Raw genomic sequence first — 19281 nt, 5'->3', positions numbered from 1 at the left:
AAAACTCGATATCTGATTCGTAACCAGCCGAAAAACTTACAATTTATCTAAAACACGTATATAATGTGTATAGAGTGGTAACATTCACCGAAATTAATTATTGCTTCAATTTTCACAATTTTTTTCAATCACTTTCTTTCTAACACGAATAATTTACATTATATCGGAATAATTACTCTCAACTATTAAAAACCTGTTAATATACTACAAGAAATAGGAAGAAACCGCAAAAAATACGTTTAAAATTTCCTGAATATAAAAAAACAAAAAAAAAAAATGGATATAAAATGAGTGACAAGAATACTTATCACTGTGACTCAAAGGGTTGAAGGGGTAGCAACAGGCTTTCACGTGGATATTGTACGATTTATATATTATAATACCCGTTTAATAAATATAGTCGTCAAAAAGTGATTCGACAATGTTGCATGCGGAGCCAACGATTTAAACGGTGCTAACAAATTTATCGCGATAATTAGCGAACAAGATGTCCGATTTATATCCAACTGTGCTTTTTCCGATAGCCACTAAGCATTTTCCATGTAATGGGCAGGTTATGCCAACCGTCTATCCGTCTTATCCGTTTCAACACGGTGGAGATTGTCGGTGCTTGGCGTGCCGAGCAGCCATAAGGTTTAGGGCTTTATAAAAGTCGTTTTAGCTCCCGCTCTTTCCCCGCTTTAATCCTCCTCCTCGGATATTATACGTACATACGTTACTCGATTGTAGGTGTGTGCATTACCCATGCATATATGTGTTATTACGTACACGTCTGTGTATCACACATATCAGTGGGAGTTTTCTTTGTCAAATGTGGGACCACCTTTTTCTCCGCGATAAAACATTTTTTTTTCCTTCTTTTTTTTTTTTTCTATTTGGTACGTATACTTGTCGTTCGATTTTTCATTTTTTACCCACGAAGATTTTTCGCTTAGTTTTCGTGTTATAGGATATATTTCTGTTACACCTTGCACAGTTGTAGTTTTCATTTCACGACCGTTAATCATATTCAACGATTAAAATTCTGTTGTAAATAAATTATTCGCTGAGTGGTAAAGTTTTGGAAAATCGTATTTATACCAGGTATCATGTAATTATGAAATTATGCTAATATTGTAAAACGATGAAACACCAAACGATAAATTTATATATAGTTAAAGAAAATTGCATCGAGCGAATTTTTAGTAGAGGAAAAAATTATCGGGGATGTAGATTATCATTGAATCCAATTCTCGAACCGTCAAATGTTTGAAGAATAATTTACTTTATCGATATTGTAAAAGAAAACGGTATTTTTGGTCAACGGATGAAACTATGATGACGTCATTATTCTGACAAACAAATTACGAACGTATGCATACATTATACATAAATAGGTACGTATACAATCTGTTGCCGTATAATTATTATATACATACACAGTAGGCAAACCGTATTTAACATTGCATTTGAAAGCTAGTGAAATTCCAGTAATATTCGGTACATTTTATCGGGGTAAAACACGTATAATGTAAGTTAACCGTTGGGGGTGAAAACCAGGGGAAAAGTTTGTACGCAGTGAACGAACGAACGAAGAGGCATTATCACGAAGCAGCAGGGTTATAAATCATTAATGCAAACATCAGACTTTAGCACATTGTCTACCATACACAAATACACACATCGCTTTAAACTCGTAATGGAAACGCGACGATTCAGCTGCAGGGTTTTTCATCTTTTTCTTACGAGTCAAGATTAGATTACCAATCTCACACGATTTATTTGATTTTCGTTTATTTTGTCGACGCTTCGTTTATCGTTTTGAATAAGAAAAAAAAAAAAACAGTATCAAGGAAATCGTGTCCGAATATTTGTAAGAATTTCCATATAATTTTATACTTGTCAACGGTCTTTTATTTTCTCCACATTCAGTTTGTAAATCTGTTGCGTATATACGTAATAATTATATTATACCTTGATTTCACATTTATCCTGTTTACATTGAGAAAATAAAGAAAACTTTTTATCGGGTATAAATCTGCTGAATAATTTGCACGATCTGAATTGAGAAAATTTTATTTCACAGCGTCAAAACTTCTTTCAACCCAATAAATTCTACTTCCGAGCAATCAAATTTTCTGATTATGGATTCGCATGTCGCAATACATACTTTTTTTTTTGGCTTTAATATTCCTCTCATCCTTTTTTTAATTGTTATTACGATTATTATTGTTATTTCTATGGTTATACATCGTCTGGCCGAGGAGGACGAATATCAAGATGCACATAAGCTTAATATCGCGATATGACGTGCAGGTAATAATAAGATGCATGTAGGTCGTGACGGTATAAATACTGCATGAATTTTCTAAGGCCAAACCCTTCAATCCTTTCAGTCCAGAGTAATTTAGATCTTAATCGAGACGTTGGGATCGATAAATCGGTCAGTGTCAAGGTTTGTATTACAATCCCCATGTCTAAGCTACCGACCTCGTGTTGCATGCTCACCTGGATCGCTCAAAATAGACAGCCAATAACGAAACGATTATTTCCGATATCACTCGGACGAAAAACACGAAAACAAACAAACTTATCACGCGATTGCGATTCCCTTGATCGCGATCCCTAATTGCGTGTCTTTTATTACAGGCATATGTATTATGTACGTTGTAAATTTTTTATGTATATTCGTCGAGCAAAATTCATTACGCAGTAATTACTGTGTATATCAATATTGATGTAGGTAAAGCTGTATCCCTTAGTCCAAAAATTAAACGCAATTTATATTAAACAAATGGCATCTTGCTGTTATACTATCACTTTGAGTCATAGTGGTAAGTAATCTTATCACCTATTTTATACCCATTTTTTGTATACTGAGAGAACTTTTTTAGTATACCGATAGGGTTTTCAATACTCGAGAATAATTATCGCTATATAATGTAAATTATTATTGTCAGAAACAAATTGATTGAAAAAAAACGTGAAAAAAATCGAGAAAGTTTACTCCTCTACAAATTATAAGTTTTCTGGTCGTTGAATATGATTCTGAAATCAAATTTTAGGAATTCAAGATGGTGGATCCGATATGGCGGACGAGAAATTCAAATTCGATCGAATCTGGAGAAAAAGCTATGTGCAGGGGTTTTTGGGGTCGCTGATTACAAGTTTGAAATCAGATTTTGAAAATTTAGTATGACAAATCGAATCACCGACCCCGAGAACCCCTGCATAGAGTTTTTTTTTTAACCGGATTCGATGAAATTTGAAATTTTTATCAGCCATCTTGAATTTTTAAAATTGATTTCAGATCCGTGATCAGCGACCCCAACAACTGCGGAATACTATTATATCTTGTTATAAAAGTTGACTCAGCACAATAATGTGTGATTCAAAGGGTTGATGACAAACACCAGAAAAGTAGAAGATGAGAAAATGGTGAAAAACTTGTGTTCTTCGTGCCTCAAAGCGACTAATAAAAAAAACGAAAGGGTTGATCGGTTCTTTTGGCAACGAAAACTGCAAACGTATTTATTATACCTACGAATAAACCCTGCGCTTGAGGCAGATTTATCAGGGAAATGTGAAATCGTCTGCAGACCAACGGACGGGTTGTATATTTTATACACGGTTTTTCTCACTATCCCGTTTTATCCCGACCCCGCATATTTATTCATCATACATACATCCGCGCGGTTCAACACCCTGGAGATTCGTGATTTTTCACGATATTTTCCGTTACACGGTGCGTATGAAAAATTGCCGGTAAACGAAAGAAAGAAGAAAGAAAAATTTTCTTCGGGCGAAGTTTCGATCGCATGTACACTGGATATTTTCATTTATTCATATTTCTCTCCGTATTCCTTTCTTCTTTCTTTCGTTTACCGGCAAAAGGTTTACACATATATTGTGATTCTCAAGCTTTTCCCCTGCCGCATTTGAATTTCCGACAACTTTCGTCTCTCCTTGCATCGTCGCGTCGACGTTGATTTGAATTGGCAGGCGGTTTATGAGATTCTCGTGTACATATAGTTGTTGTATGTGTGAATATATACCGGGTGTGCCATTGTAACGTACCATCTGATTTATCTCGAAAAATACTGATCTGCGATCAAATATCGAGTCGAATAAAACTTTTACGGTTCTAAAAGGAACTTTAAAATAAAACTTTGTTCTTGGTCCAAGATTCAAAATGGCGGCGTTAAGATGGCAGACATGTTTTTTTTTTTAAATGTAAACACCAAAAAATTCATCATATTAAAGTTAACAATTTTTGTATAAATTTTTGACCGATAAAGTACGTAATTTTTAAGTTGGAACAAAATTTTTGGTGGAAACAAAAAGTTATGTTTCCATTTCGAGAAAAACGTGTCAACCATCTCAACGCCGCCATTTTCCATCTCGGATGAAAAAAAAATTTTTTTTAACCTCACCCTTCGAGCCTTAAAAGTTTTATTCGACTTGATATTCGATCGGAGCAGTATTTTTCGAGATAAATCAGGTGGTACATTAGAAAGGGACACCCGGTATACGTATACAAAACAACATGCATAAAGATGGCGAAATACCACGTCGAGGATTAGAGGATCAGAATTGGTATCCCGATTTTTCCTCTCGTGCATACATCTCTACACAATATAGATATGACGTGACTATTGGACAGAAATAGCGGATAAGTTGGGAACGTAGTTAATGTAGAATCTCTCCGTGGCGAAACAGCGAAACTTAAGCTCAACTTTGCTTTCCGTGAGTTTGTTCAAACCGAGAGGTAGAAATCAGAATCCCACGAGATATAACTCCCCTCGGGTAGTATTAAGTTAAGTATAAAGTGAGTGTACATCACTCTTCACTTTTGCCTCTTTAATTAAGGATGCGCAGGTGTTGTAGGTCGAAATCGTGCTAGGTCAATGAAAATTATACGAATTGTTCTCACATTTATTTTAAACACTTGCTTTAAATTTGAAAGCGATTGTCTGAACTATACCGGAGTTATTTCACTGTTAGCTTTTATCAGTCTGAAGTTGGCAACGTTAACGTAACGTAACGAAACATTCAAAAGTGAAAAAATCAGAAATGCGCAATTTTAGAATGACTTTCAAAGAGTTGGCTTTTCAAAATAAGAGTATGTTTGGTATATCATGGTTTACCAAATTTTATACATTCCTAAATGTACGAAGTAGCGATTTTTCCTAAAAATGCATCGTTACAGTAACGTTACCAACTTCACGCTGATTCATTATTCTTGATTTTACATTGAACCTGACAGTTTCCCATAAAAATCAATGTAAAATCACACAAAATCGTAAGTATGTACCTGAAATAACTCCGTTATTGTTCAAACAATTGCTTCGAAATTTTTTCACAGGTGTTGAGAATAATTTGTATAATTTTCAGTGACCTGGCACGAGTACGACCCACACGCCTATACACCCTTGATTGCAAATCCCAAAGATTCTACCATACCCATTTTCCATGCAAGAAATTTGCCCCTTCACCTATGTGTGTAGCCATTAAAAATGAGTAAATGAGAGATCATCCTGTAAAATGCACTTCGAGTTGTAGCGGTAGTAGAAAGCAGAATTCTAAAATAAATTCTAGCTTAACAAAAGACTCGACTCACCCGTCAACGAAACGCAGAGCGTCCAAATTCCGCCGTTCATTGGAACCAGGAAGCCAGGCTGCTTGTGGAGGTGGTGATGTGTGTGACCCGGATGAGGTTCGAACATCGCTACTTGACCGTCCAGATACCACGTGGGGGTTGTGATGTTTGTCAGTCCCTTGATCACGTCCTTATCCCAGCTAACCTCCTCCCAGTGATCGGACATTATCGCACCGCAGAGCATACCGGTTGCTGGAAAGCAATTCGGAAGCTACATTGTCGTTGGAATGAATCAGACCGCGACGAACGAATGCCCAATGACGAATGAATGCGTAATTAAGAACGAATGGCATCAAAGGTATCGGGGAAAGAGAAAATACCGTTTGGAAAATCTCCAGCAATGTTATTCGCTCCAGTTACAGTAGACACGAATGAAAGAACATCCGTACCATCAGATATAAATGAATCTGAGAAAACTCGAATAACGTCAGCTGAAATATCAACAATTTGAGGCAAGGTATTACGATTAAAAAGTTCAAATTGACTAATCATTTTGGGATTCTGTTTTCCTCGCTGATCAGATTTCATTCGTTATTTAATATCAATGTTGCTGTGTTTAATTTTATAACTATTCACGCCTTTTCATCGAAATGTAATGGTCAAGAATTCGTGACGAATAATCGGGGTAAAGATACCCAAAGAACGACCGGGCAGCCGGTCATTTACCCGATGTGTCTATATCGATAGTCTTTCATCGTCAGTCTGGAAAGTTTGAGAGTTTTTGAGATGGTAAAGCAATGAACGAACGTCGTCGTAAATGTCCTTAACTTAATACAAACGTATACATGTCCTCTATTTGTCGCATTCGACGGAGTTGGGTTCTCAAGTTTATCGAAGTGAAAATCTAGCATCTTGGTAAAACTTTTGCTCTCGACATCCGCCTCTCTCACAATCAGTCCACGCGATTCGCACCCGACGATGGGTAAAATATGTTTGTTGAGAGGAAAATTGATGATAGCATTATCACCGTGACAAGTTGTTAAACGTATACGATAACGAAAAGATCGCTCTTTGCTATTCGAAACGTAAGAGTGATTGATTGACTAACATGGATGGTGTATACCACTCTACGTCTTGGTATAAAGTTTACGAACAAGTAACTACTCGTAATCCGAGCGAGGAAATAGAGTGAGTGAGTGAGTGTAGGATGTAAAGTATTTTTCATCTCCTGACAGTTGAAAATAAGAACACCGACTAAAAGCATTAAAAATTTCTGTACTATACCCCGCGACCGCGAAGTGGATGTGAATAATTTGTCGCAGTTAACGCTACCCCGTAACCCGCTACGAGGCTACGAGTTACTCGAGATGAAAAATCATCCCCCATGCTTAAAGTACCTGTATTATAAAACCTCGCCTCTTAACAATTGTCGACGATTATCTTTCACGCAACATTTCGTGGGATTGAATAATGAATCGGGGAAAATAACTACTCCCTCTCGCTCATTCCCTAGCTTTGTTCTTTACCTGCCATCGTCAGGGCCAGCGTGGCCAGAAGGAAACCCAGACGGGGTGCAGGTCCTCCGGGAACACGAGACGGCTCCATCCCTGTCCGACCCCAACCGCCCACTGAACTCGTCCAGTCGTTACGAACCTCGGTTTGGAACAACCCACCGACTGACTCGCTTTGGGTTTTGGTCGAAGGTAGCGACGGCGCGTCGGCAAGCGTCGGTTGGGGGAGGGGGGTGGGTTTGAAAAATCGAACTTAGACGCCGGGCGTCGCGCCCCCAGGATGTAGACCTCCGGATGCTACGGACACCGCGCGTTTAATCGTTCCCTCGTCTGGGTATGTTATTAGAAAAGTCGTAGACCATGAGACGATTCGATGATCCTTCGTGCTCATCCCGTGGTCCGTACCATTAATGGTCTGCCTCGATTGGCACTATCGCTTGGACCATATTACGGTTGATTCCTCTACGGGAAATCAGGTCAGTGTCCAGCATTGTCAAGTAACGTTGTCATTTGAAGTTCGTGTTGTTATCACGTGTGTTTGTTGTGTAGTCTGACGCACGAGACTAGACGAATGGTCGACGAATTAGTTCGTTCACGCGGTATTCAGGGATATGTTTGATGAGAGTCTAGTTATAAGTAATTCAAGACAGACGAAACACTCGTTACTCCAATATGCTCTGTCATTGGCTTTCAAATCCGTTTAGAGCGACAACAATATTTTCGTAGACTGTAGATCACTGGTCGAAATAATCGAACCTGATAGAAAAGAGACAAAAGTTATCATGATGACTCTGATCTTGTAAATGATTGACAAAAGAATGTAAAAAGACTTGTATTTGATGAAATACATTTCTCCAGTCTTGTTAAGTACTTTGTTCGCATCATTGATCTTGGTTTTTAGCTAAGTATAGAATTGTAGCCTCCTGCGTACCTGAAAGCGAAATTTCGTGAATTTGGCGTTTACGGATCGTTTTGCAACTGAGCTGACATTATGACTATGGAAATATGATGGAAATATCGTATATTTTTCGACTAATGAACTTCTCAGCATGCGTCTACAGATAATTCGGTTAGCTAATCATTTTCAAATCCTGAGACAAATGTGTCTTCTCTCTATTCCAACCCCTCAACTTATAATTATGTCCGAAACCGCGGTACATTGATCTGTTCGATAAATGTTAAGGAAATTGAAATTTGGAGCTTACAGTTTTAGCAATTAGAATTAGTTTCGTAATCAAGTTTCCAACACCAACGATTCTGAACTGTTACTTATACTTGTTTTACTTTCAGATGGCTGACGTAGCAGAAAACGCACTCTTCACTGATCCCGTAACAGCAATATCTCAGGGTAAACGTCACCTCCTAGTTCGCGATTATGGAATGGCAGTTACAGCCCTTGCCCAGGCATGCGAACTACTGGCACAGAAGTATGGAGAAACTGCCGACGAACTCGCGGAACCATACCTTCTCTATGGAAGAGCTCTTCTGGCTTTAGCCAGAGAAGAAACCGAGGTGTTAGGTGGTGCAGTTCCTGGTTCCGATGAAGTGGAAGCTGAGGACGAAGTCGATGAAGATGACAATAACGTAAACGAGGAAAAAGAAGATGATAATGAGACTGATGATGAGGAAAACGGAGTCAAGAAATCTAATGGCGCTGCTACACATGCGGAAAAGGTAAGATTTGTATCCTCTGGTTGAACTGTCGGAGGTTTGACAGTGAAACACCAATAAATACAAATTTTTTTATTGCTTGCTTTGCGAAATACTAAATTGGATTTTCATCTTGATACAGGTGACCTTGACCAACAATGAAGCAAACACGAAAACAGATACAACGCCAAAGGCTAAGGGCGATAGCTTAACAGAAGCAAAAGTAGAAACGCAAACGAAAACAACTAGCGAAGCGACCAAAAATTCTGTCGCTCCGAGTAAAGAAGAGTCTACTACCCGCGTCGATAAAGATAAAACTGCTGATAAAGATGAGACTAAAGTGCCTTCGACTTCGGAGGATTCAAAAAAAGATGTGGAACATAATGAAAAAGCTAAGGTAGCAGACAAAAAACCTGATAGCACAGAGTCGAAAGAAAAAATCGTATCTTCTGAAACTCCATCAGCTTCAACTTCCAGTGACAAAGAAGTTTCAAAGGTAACTCAAAACGGCGAAGCATCTATAAACGAAGATGAGGAAGGTGAAGATGTTTCAAAAGATGAAGATGACGATGATATTAACAACCTGCAGCTCGCGTGGGAGGTGCTGGAGTCGGGAAAATTGATTCTACTAAAACGTGGACCACCTGGCTGGAAACATTTGGCTGAAGCACACAGATTACTTGGAGAAGTAGCGATGGAAAGTGGTAATCAGCAGGGAGCATTGACCGACTTACAAGCCTGCTTAGACCTCTTAGCAAAGATTGAACCCTGTGATCCAAGGGCCATCGCCGAAACATATTACCAGCTTGGATTGGCTTACTCGTTAGCAAACGAATTTGACTCTAGTATTGAACAATTCAACGAAGCTACTTCGCTCCTGCAAGCGCATATTCAACAGCTCGAAGAAAGTAAGGATTCCCACAAGAAAGATGATCCGTTCTACACTGTCGAAGGTGAAATAAAGGAATTGAAGGAACTGCTACCTGAAATTCAAGAAAAGATCGCAGATATGAAAGACTTCAAGGAAGAAGCGTGCAAGGCCATGGTCGAAGGTATAAAGAGTAAAGTAGCCGCTGACTGTCTCAATGGCGCCGGTCCGAGTGGAGACGGTGCCAGTTCTAGCGCCGAATCAACCTCCACAAATCAAGCAAAGCCTGCCAGTGATATCTCGCACCTTGTCCGGAAGAAACGCAAGGCGGATGAATCTGATAAATTGGAAATTGAAACACCATCCAAGAAACCGACTTCTTGAAGAAATATTTTAATCTCAAATGAAATATGTTTCCCATGTCATTTTAAAATACCTGCTGACGATATTATTGCGATACATTTTACCGTTCTTATCATTTTCTACTATAATGTCAATGTGTGATTTTTAATTATGAAAGAAACAGTGAAAAAAAAGCCGGAAAAAAAACGTTAGAAGAACAGACTTTGGTGTAACATTACCACATAATATTATGCACTCAGCCAATTTTAGTTTGGATCAAAATTTAAGTATTAAGTTTATAATATGTGCACTTGAAATGGAACAAGTACACGCGCTCTAGGCTTTGGTGAAATGAACTGTTGAGTCACTATCACCACTTGTGAGTCTACTAGGTTTTGCACATTTTTAGCACTTGTTAAGAGCATAACGAGATATGCCTAGTTCCAATATTTGGTTAGTATTTTAAGGGATACTGTTGATTTTTCATTTTTTCTTTCCATTGCATTCTTCTTGATTTACGATGTTCGATTTTTAATAACTTAACGAGACACATTGATTGCGTTCTTTCATTTAATTTTTTATTCTTGTTCATTAGTCAATGTGTTTTATATTTCCTATTTATTGTTCAATCACCTAAAGTATAATATTACCCGAAACTAGTTACATTTTAAGCTTATTCTGGCTGTTCATCAAGACTTTGTATATTATGTGAGGAAACAAAAAAAAAAAATGAAAACAAATAAGACTGTAATTATTAAGTTAGGTCTTGGTAAATAAAAATTAAATGGTTTTCTAGAATCGCGTTTAATTTCTGTTATTCCCTTTCTCTTAAAAAATAACACCGAACGCTGGGTGAAAACAAACACCAAATGGACGGATTGAATACGCGAACGGAATTTCGCGTAAATATAAGATCTAATGCACTAATGTTTCTATTACTACGCTTTACTGATATTTTCACGTAGTTTTCATTGGACGGATTAGTTTAATCGAATTGACAAAATTCACTTACACATTTGTTCGAGCAGTAACTTCTTTCATTTATGAAACTCCCGATAATTGAATGGAAAATATTATTCGCCTAGTAATTCTTCTATACCATCGTCTTTGTCAGAACTGTCCTGCCTTTGAATGTTAATCTTATATCCTAAGGCCTCCAATAAATTTACGTTGTAGTAATAACTCAAATTTATTCCGGGTACGAGCCGTTTTAACTCTTCGATTGTTCCACGCGCCTTTTCAGTCTCTCCTATGTTCGCGTAATGCTGTGTCAATGTCGCAAACAAGTCACCACGTCGTACAGATTGTTCTAAATCGCTTCCCTGCGACTCTATCAGTTGGCGAGCTTGAGACACTGCTGCTTCAGTCTCACCGTGTTCAAAGAGTCTGTTGACAATATTCATTGTCAATAAAATTGCAAGTAAATGCACATCTGTAATTCAAGTCAAATACTCACTTTTTGATGTCCAAATAGCGCTTTATGGTTGCCATTCTATTATTAACCATATCATTGGCCCTTTTGTGCAAGTTTCGATCACGAGGCGTAGTGACCTTTGATAAGCATCTGCTCGCCTGATTAAGAGCATCGAATGCTTTTTCGTAATTTTGAAATTCATCTATTTCAACCTGGGCACATGCGACATAAAAATTTGCCAGTAAATCCATCGCTTTACCTTTCGAGTAAAAATTTATTATGTTCTTTAAAACTTCTGGTTGATTTTGCCAATCTAATGACTGTAGATAGTTTCCAGCCATAATATAAATCTCTCGCTGTCGCGAGACTTGGGCAAAGAAACAAATTTTCTCTGTATCACCTGACTTCAGAAGAGCTTTCATAGCTCTGAGTTTATTTCCAGCTTGAGTGAACTTTTTAGTAGCCAGATGATAATTCCCTTGGGAGAATGCAATTTCTCCTATTTTCTCTAACGTCGAAGTTCGGATCTGTTCTCTTTCCATGTTATTATCAATTTTCTCTAATGTCAATTTCTCTGCCAAATCCTCGGTGAGTACAATATTGTGAGCTTGTATTAATTCTAATGCTTCCATGTAATATTTACCAGTTGCAAGTAAATCAACAGCTTTGTCTATCTGTTCATTCTGTACAAAATAGTCTGCGCATTTCCTAATCAATGCCGGATCTGAGTCTGCATTTATATCCATAGTTATCAACTGTAAAGCATTATACTGCTGCGTTTTGAATGCCAGATCTAAGGCCTTGTGAAGCATCCCAGCTTTATGATATAACAGAACAGCTTTATCGGGCTGCTCAGCTTCTTCGAAATATTTTGCTACGTCAATTTGCGCGTGACGCGGCGCCAGCATAGCCAAAGGCCACAACTCCTCAGTCATGTCGTTTTCCTGTTACAAATAGATCATTTGGAGTTGATGTCAACAAAATTAGATTAATCCACTAAATTTTGACTTACTTTGCAAATACGAATTGCATTGGTATACGCCTTAGCTGCACTATAAAAATGTACAGCTCGTGCTATGTTATTTCTTGACTCGTGATGTGCAGCAAGATGGTAGGCCGAAGCTGCATGATTAGTCCTAGTAACAAGCTCGGATACTTCTTCGTCACGCCCAAGATAACACAATAAACGAGTCATGGCTAAGGTGTCGTTTGCACTTTCGTAAAGACGCAATGCTGCCTCCATATCACCAGTTGATTCAATATACTGTGCATGCCAGATATGTATTTCCCTGAATTATGCGAATTATGAGTCGCAGTAAATACAATGTGCCAGTTGTTTCTAAATTCGACAAATACTCACTGGTCGTCTGAGTTAGACAAGTATGCCTGTAATTCTCTCGGCCTAGACAGAAGCATCCGCGGTACTTCAAATCTGTGACAATCTGCCTTTGTGTACATCTCTATTGCCGCTGATATCTTGCCTTCCTGTTCAAGAGTCTTTGCGTAATTATAATAGCTTGTTTTCTCACGGATTTTGTTTTCCTTTATTGCCAGATCTATAGACTCCTCATACTTGTTACGTGCTTCTAACATAGAACACAAGAGATCCAATCTATTCGCATCTCGAAAAAGACGCTCTGCGTCTTCCTGAAAAATATATATGTTTATTTTTCTGAACTTAAGATCAATATATATTTTGTGGATGTATTTGTTCTGACCAATATTATGCATGAAAATTGTTCATTCTCACATATAAACCAAGCTGAACTGCCAATATGCCACATTTTGCGTCCAAGTTTAAATCGTCGTCTTGCATCGCTTCTCTCAAGGCTCTAGCTCCTCGGGCATGCTTCATATGGCCTAGGCAGAGTGAAGCCATATTCAGCTGTTTGGTTTTGACACACATTCTTGCCAGACTTTTCCAAATGGCTTCATTTTGAATTGTTTTGATCGCTTTGAAGGCTTCGTCCATGTTGGCTATACTTATATAGAAACTAAAATCTAGGATTGCTTTTTTTGTCACTGTATCACATACGCCAAGTTCTTCAAAATCGCGCATTACTATATAACGTACTTTACTCTCATTGTCAAATGTTACTTCTGAATTTAAAATCATTATATGCGGAGTGCGAACTCCCAACAATCTGCAGTTTTCATCTTTTACTGAACGTACATCTTGTACTACAATCCCATGATCTGATGTTGCAAACATTGTTATCAACACAACACTTGTTAAGGGTTCCTGGAATCGATATAAATTGCGTTAACTTTACATAAAATACAAATAACAAACTCGTAATTGTACTAAATAGGAAATTTTAGGATGACACAAATGTTTAACGAATCTTAATACAGTAGTCGTACCTGAGCAGGGGTGGGTATTATTTGTGATGGAGGTCTTGAGTTCGCAGAATCCAACTTTTGTGCACGGCAGACTAAAAGTCTTGGATCATCATCGTCCCAACAATGAGAAGTCACTAATCGACCTTTGCACTGGATTGCTCTAAGAATAATTACAATAAAATAAGGTAGAAGCTTGAAAAAAAAGCGACTCAGCTCTCTTTGCTATAGTCAGGTGCGACGACTTACGTAGGAGATTCTTCATGCCCATCTTCGGGATCAGCAAAATTATATTCATAGATCTGATCGCTTTCGATATCCCAAACATAAAAAATCGAACTAGGCATTAAATTAGCCATTGCAACAGTGATTGAAACGCATCTGCAGTCAGAGTTGCACCTAGCTTCAATGATTTCGGCAAAATCATCAATCGCTTCAAAAACAGCTTTAGCCCTTGTGTACAATTTGGCTTCTCTCTTGCTCACATCCCAAATTTTAAGAATCCCATTCAGTGAAGCAACTGTCAGATATCGGCTAGTTAGCTCCATTGTAATTGGTTCACCCTCTTCAGGGGATGTAGGCAGCGTTTGAGTTAGACTGCCTTCTATAGATCTCAGTTGAATGACGAGCGGCGTCAGCACAATTAGAGTACTTTCATAAATCAGTATTTTCTCCGTGTCGCAATTGAAGGATCCGACGAGTGTAGTGGATATGGAATTTTCCCTGCTCAATTTATAAACGGCAATTTGTCTCCCAGAAGAAACGGCAACATAATCTTTATTCACCGCTACAACCTGTACTTGCAGGTCAGTTTTCAGAACATAATTTTGACCATGCGTTTCCAGCAGGATTTGCTTGGGTGCCAACTGGCTGGCGCATATATTATCATTGTAAGCAGCGCACATTGGCTGCTGTCGCAAAATGAAAACGTTCGTTATGCAATTGACAACCAGAAGAGGATTTCTGAGTATTGTGGCACCCCACGCGAGCTGTTTTACTGTGCCATGAATTGTACAGGATTCTGGAATTGCTGGCCAGCCGTTATCCTCTGCATCTGAAGCATTTTTATGTTTCCAGAGATAAATTGTTCCCAAATTTGTACCAGCTGCTAGGGTTTCTGGAACAAGAATTGAGAATATAGGTCCAAGAAGACAAAGAATTACAAAAAAAATTTGTTATATTTATTAGTTCATTGAATTCAATACCATTATTTTTGCAGTACGATAGACTCGTGCAGATCTCTTGAGGCGTTGCAATGTTTCCATTACTGGTGTCTGGTGGTGATAAGACATAAGTATCTCCGGTATGGAGATCCCAGCATCTGATAGCTAGTTCCCCTGTTAATACAGCCAGAGTATTTGTACCTGCCCAACAAAGAGCAGGACCGGATCGAGACATGTCGGTCTTGCCACTTAGTTTCACCTGAAAGTTGTCAGTTTTTGAAAAATTTTACATCATTTGATAGCGAATAAATTTTGCTACGAGATGAAGAACGATTCCTTACTTTGGTGAGCTCGGTGAGGCGACCAGTGATAGGATCTGCTTGAAAATGCCCAATATTCAGCCCTTCCGTCATCATGACTACAGAGTCTCGCGATTGATGGTGTAGCAAACAATGCAAAGTAGCACCATCCGTGTTCAGTACTTCAATACATTGCCCTTGACTATCAACAAAATATACCACCCCATTCATAGTTCCGATGTAAAAAGCGTGATTATCTCTTTGCGTTGTAACTGCAACGGGAGCTGCCGTTCTTGGTCGCCAAGAACTAAAAAGATCTAGCGCCCTTTCGTCACCAGCTACTGCTGCCTTCGCCAGGCCACTATAATATTATAATACCACAGTTATATTCGAGGTAAAGAGTACAGTCACTGCTTTCTTGAGATTACAAGAAACACTAGAAACAAAGTAAATATCTTCAACTTTATGGGAAATAATTGCGTTACATACTTAATATCAATAACTGGCTTCGATGGAACGACTTTGAACGCTATGTGAGTGAAAGAATCTTTTAATTCATGGTGAAACACCATTAGAAGCTGTCCTCTTGGGTCTATTTTCCATCCTATCAAAGAGCCAGCTGTATCAGCGGACACAAGTCGTCCACCATGCTGGCTCCACTCCAATATTGTAATAGGATCTCGATGTGGCGTGACGATAATGTTAAATTCATTCGCCCCAGAATCACCCGGCCAAACCTGAATAACAAGATGAGGGTTTATAATTATTTAAAGCATATTATACTACAGACTGCAATAATAATATTGGCTGGTTTATACCAACCCGAAGTTCCCCACTTTCCCATCCAGCAGCTAGCCAACGTCTATCATGATGCCACCCAATGGCGGTGACTTGGGCGACAGAGTGCGCGGGTGATTCTACATCCTGCAGAGGCTCGCCCAAGTCATCGTAAATTGTAACAAACCCTCCTTTGTCTTGTGAATAAGCAGCGACAGCTAACAGCGGATAGTTCGGATGCCACGCAGCGTATGTACTAATAGAAGCAGTCTCAGGATTTTGTACTCGAGTATCAAAATACAGCGACATTATGAAATGCTCTCCAATTTAATCGTGGCGTTTGAATTACCCAAATCGGCTCAAGGCAAACGAGGGTCTGAAATTATTTCAGTATCAGATGTAACACTAAATGTAAGCATTTTCGTGAAACTACGATAGGTTAGATCACAACCGGCGCCTAATATCGACTGATTCGGTCTAGAAGCTCTGATATCAATGACAAAATTTACGGTTTTTCAAACGTTCTAAGCTCGCTTTGGTTGTTTCTCGATAACGAATTCATAGCAAAATCAATTGTGTATCGATCGTTTGACATTTCGTGTAAACAAACACTTGACGTAGAAATAGTTAGTCAAGTTTTGTTACGATTGAGCACGTATACGGGATTAAAATTCGTTAATTATTCAACAGATCGACAGATTTATTTAGCAGTTTTTTTTTTCTTAAACCAAGAGTTCCCTTGGTTCTTTTTTACTTCATTTTTCTAGAATTCCACTAGTTTCCTATTTGATCGAAAACGCGCATGGCGGATTTTCACTGCAAGGAAGAAAATTTGGGTCATTTGGGTCACCTAACTGTCAACAAGCGATTCATTTAGAATGCATCATACATTTCCCAAAATAAAGAACATTCAACTTATTTAGTTATATGTATTTTAACAAAAATTGCAAATAGTAAATTCTTATTTATGTATGTTGAAGTTTAATTTTTTCCAACCTTTTGAAATATCTTTATATTCATTTACTCGGTGTCGAATTTCAATTTCAGTTAAAATATAGCATTTCGTTTATTATAAAATGTTGATAAGAATTTCACGATACAAACAAATTTACCTTCAAAAATGAATTACAATATCAACCGACGACATTTAAAGTACTTAGGTAAAACACGCGGGCTCTGATTCTAGCACCCTCATTTTCTGAAAGGAATCATAAATTTTCGTAAGCAAACAGGAGAATATATTATTTTATACAAGCGTGAAAATCACTATTACATTTTACCTTGAGATAATTTTGCCTTTGGTTGCCAGCACTCGCATCTGCGGCAGCCAACAGTGATCTGTAACGTTCTTCCAAGCTTTCAACTAGACTGTCTAGCTCGCACTGTTTTTCCGAACTCAGTGACATCGATAATTCACTACGCTGACCCTGGAGTTGTAGCTGCAAGGCTTTAACTTCGTTTTCTTTATCCTGATATGCAAATAATTGTGTAGGCAACTTGTAAAAACTATCTCAAAAGAGGGTAAAATGTATTTGGGAAATAAAATGCACCTTTAAAATATGATAAATGCGCTTCTCATATTCATGGCTCATTCGTTCTTTAGTTTTTTCCAATTTTAAAATGCCTTTTTTTAAACTGGCCACTTTATTGATAAGGTTTTGATTCTGCTTTTGATTCGCCGCTTCCATATTTGCCCTCATTTTATTAAATTCTCGCTGGATTGTTGAGCACTGCTCAGTAACAATAGCTTTCAATTTAGCTTCCTGTGAAAAAATACGGTCATTGTGCGGCATTATTGAAAGATAAGAAACGTATGATTCAGATAAAAAATTCATGAACTGCGAACATACTTCATCTTTTTTTGCCTCCAAGTTCTTCTGTAGCCCATCAATCTCCATTTTCAGTTTTTCAATTTCAGCATTTTTATTTAACTCAATCAATGCCAATTCTTCCTCTTTCCGACTGATCACTGTATCTTTCTTTTGCAGTTCCTCATCCTTCTGTTTGATTAAGTGTTCGTGCTGCTGTCGTGCAGCTTCCAATTTTTCAGAGCAACTACTTTCTACTGCACACAGTTCTTCATCCTTTGATTCAAACATCATGTATACATTATAGATTTTGAAATAGAACTAGAAATTCTGTTAGCTTATCACTACTTGACAACAAAGAGTAATACGCAGTTGTACCTTTGCCCTAGTAATTTTTTCCAAATTGGCAGTCAGCTCAGCAATATTATTTTCCAAGGTACTATTCTTACATTGGAATTCTTGCAGTTGCATATTCAACTCTGTAATTTTTTCATCCATACTTTGCTTACATTGCAGGAGGGCTTCCTCATTGCTTGCCTCAAGAGAATCCTTCATTTTTTTTACTTCCATTAATCTAGAGATGAGAAAATTGATGATTCATATTAGACATAGCTTATTACCGGATTTTGTTACCCACTTGGCTTTCAACGTTCCAATTTCTGCCGATAATTGTTTGATAGTAGCGTGAAGGTGAGGCACTTCCTTTGCAGTAGAATTTTGTTGCAAACGATTTAGTTCTTGATTTAAACGTTCATTTTGTATCTGCAGTTCTTTCACAATAGTGGTCAAGGTCTCTATCCTTTGTTCGTAAATTGCGATTTGATTTTTGTCCGCTTTACTTCCCTCGTAGCATCGAGATACACCGATATTCTTTGTGATATGACCGCAACGACCAGTACTGGTCGAATCAGTGTCACGTTTTTGGTTTGGTGTTTTACTCCTGGTGAACTGGCATTGAATGCTCTTTGCATAATTCTTTGGCCATCCGCAATATGGGATTGTGCTCGCATCTGATAACTCGCTCCACGAGGAACTTCCGTGTACCTAAATTTTGTTCAAATATTCTTTGTCACAGTCTGTTTTAAACCACTTCACTTCAGATACTGTACCGTTGGAGTATACGATCTCCTTAACACTGGCAGAGGTCCATTTGGCGGCGGTTGGCTAAACATCCCACCTACATGTCCAGATTCCACTTGACAGCATAGTTCCATCAGATACTCATTCCTGAGTGCACGTTGCGTGGAGGCATAGCTCAGTTTATCCAACCAAAGCCGGCAGAGCTGCACATCTTCAGGCGCTGTGAGGGCTAAAATGTAAGGTCTAACTCGAGCCAAAGAATCCTTGAACTGCTCATCCAGCTTGAGTGCCTCCTGTTCATCGCGTTCCCTTGGTCTGGACATTTCTAATACCTAATACTCCATAAAACATATAAATGTACTCCAAATGATAGACACTTTTAATTACATTATTTTATCAAATGCTTGAATTAAGCTTAAACTTTCTGAATTCGTTTAATTTCTCCAATTTA

General features: G+C 38.2%; 3 protein-coding genes across 4 annotated transcripts in view; 1 reads left to right on the top strand and 2 right to left on the bottom strand.

The window, feature by feature from the left end:
• The window catches only part of LOC124175313, a 15016-nt gene extending 7674 nt beyond the window's left edge, over positions 1–7342 (bottom strand). Inside the window, exons 1-2 of the mRNA XM_046555420.1 lie at positions 7105–7342; positions 5600–5830 (exon numbers count right to left, since the gene is read on the bottom strand). Of these exons, the coding sequence (XP_046411376.1) occupies positions 5600–5830; positions 7105–7183 (310 nt within the window). The 5' untranslated portion in view covers positions 7184–7342. The remainder of the gene's footprint in view (positions 1–5599; positions 5831–7104) is intronic.
• LOC124175307 (histone-binding protein N1/N2) overlaps positions 1–10729 on the top strand; it is a 21345-nt gene extending 10616 nt beyond the window's left edge. The window contains exons 1-3 of one of the 2 annotated variants that reach the window (XM_046555412.1): positions 7427–7565; positions 8380–8763; positions 8882–10729. In XM_046555412.1, the coding sequence (XP_046411368.1) occupies positions 7500–7565; positions 8380–8763; positions 8882–9991 (1560 nt within the window). In that variant the 5' untranslated portion in view covers positions 7427–7499 and the 3' untranslated portion in view covers positions 9992–10729. Of the gene's footprint in view, positions 1–7426; positions 7566–8379; positions 8764–8881 lie in introns of those variants that run through there. The other variant, XM_046555413.1, reaches the window with a different exon arrangement.
• LOC124175305 (intraflagellar transport protein 140 homolog) lies at positions 10489–19281 on the bottom strand. Its single transcript, XM_046555402.1, has 16 exons — positions 18860–19281; positions 18388–18794; positions 18129–18324; positions 17793–18026; positions 17493–17705; positions 17223–17411; positions 15655–15902; positions 15208–15526; positions 14909–15125; positions 13953–14820; positions 13728–13866; positions 13114–13605; positions 12724–13010; positions 12376–12652; positions 11406–12307; positions 10489–11335 (listed from the first exon to the last, which is right to left on the bottom strand). Exons 1-16 carry the CDS (start codon positions 19151–19153, stop codon positions 11023–11025), a joined length of 5595 nt encoding a protein of 1864 aa, XP_046411358.1. The 5' UTR covers positions 19154–19281; the 3' UTR covers positions 10489–11022.

Source organism: Neodiprion fabricii, chromosome 2, assembly GCF_021155785.1.
Source record: "Neodiprion fabricii isolate iyNeoFabr1 chromosome 2, iyNeoFabr1.1, whole genome shotgun sequence".
Classification (NCBI taxonomy): Eukaryota; Metazoa; Arthropoda; class Insecta; order Hymenoptera; family Diprionidae; genus Neodiprion; species Neodiprion fabricii.
Note: the sequence above shows the minus strand (reverse complement) of the source record. Positions and strands in the feature narration are given on the sequence as shown.

What these genes read in the sequence shown, in the direction of transcription:
- LOC124175305 (XM_046555402.1), bottom strand. Translation starts at nt 19,153, where the DNA reads ATGTCCAGACCAAGGGAACGCGATGAACAGGAGGCACTCAAGCTGGAT. An exon ending in GCATTTATCATATTTTAAAG is followed by an intron (nt 17,412 to 17,492) that starts GTGCATTTTATT and finishes TTTGCATATCAG; the next exon opens with GATAAAGAAAACGAAGTTAA. An exon ending in GCCTCACCGAGCTCACCAAA is followed by an intron (nt 15,126 to 15,207) that starts GTAAGGAATCGT and finishes GACAACTTTCAG; the next exon opens with GTGAAACTAAGTGGCAAGAC.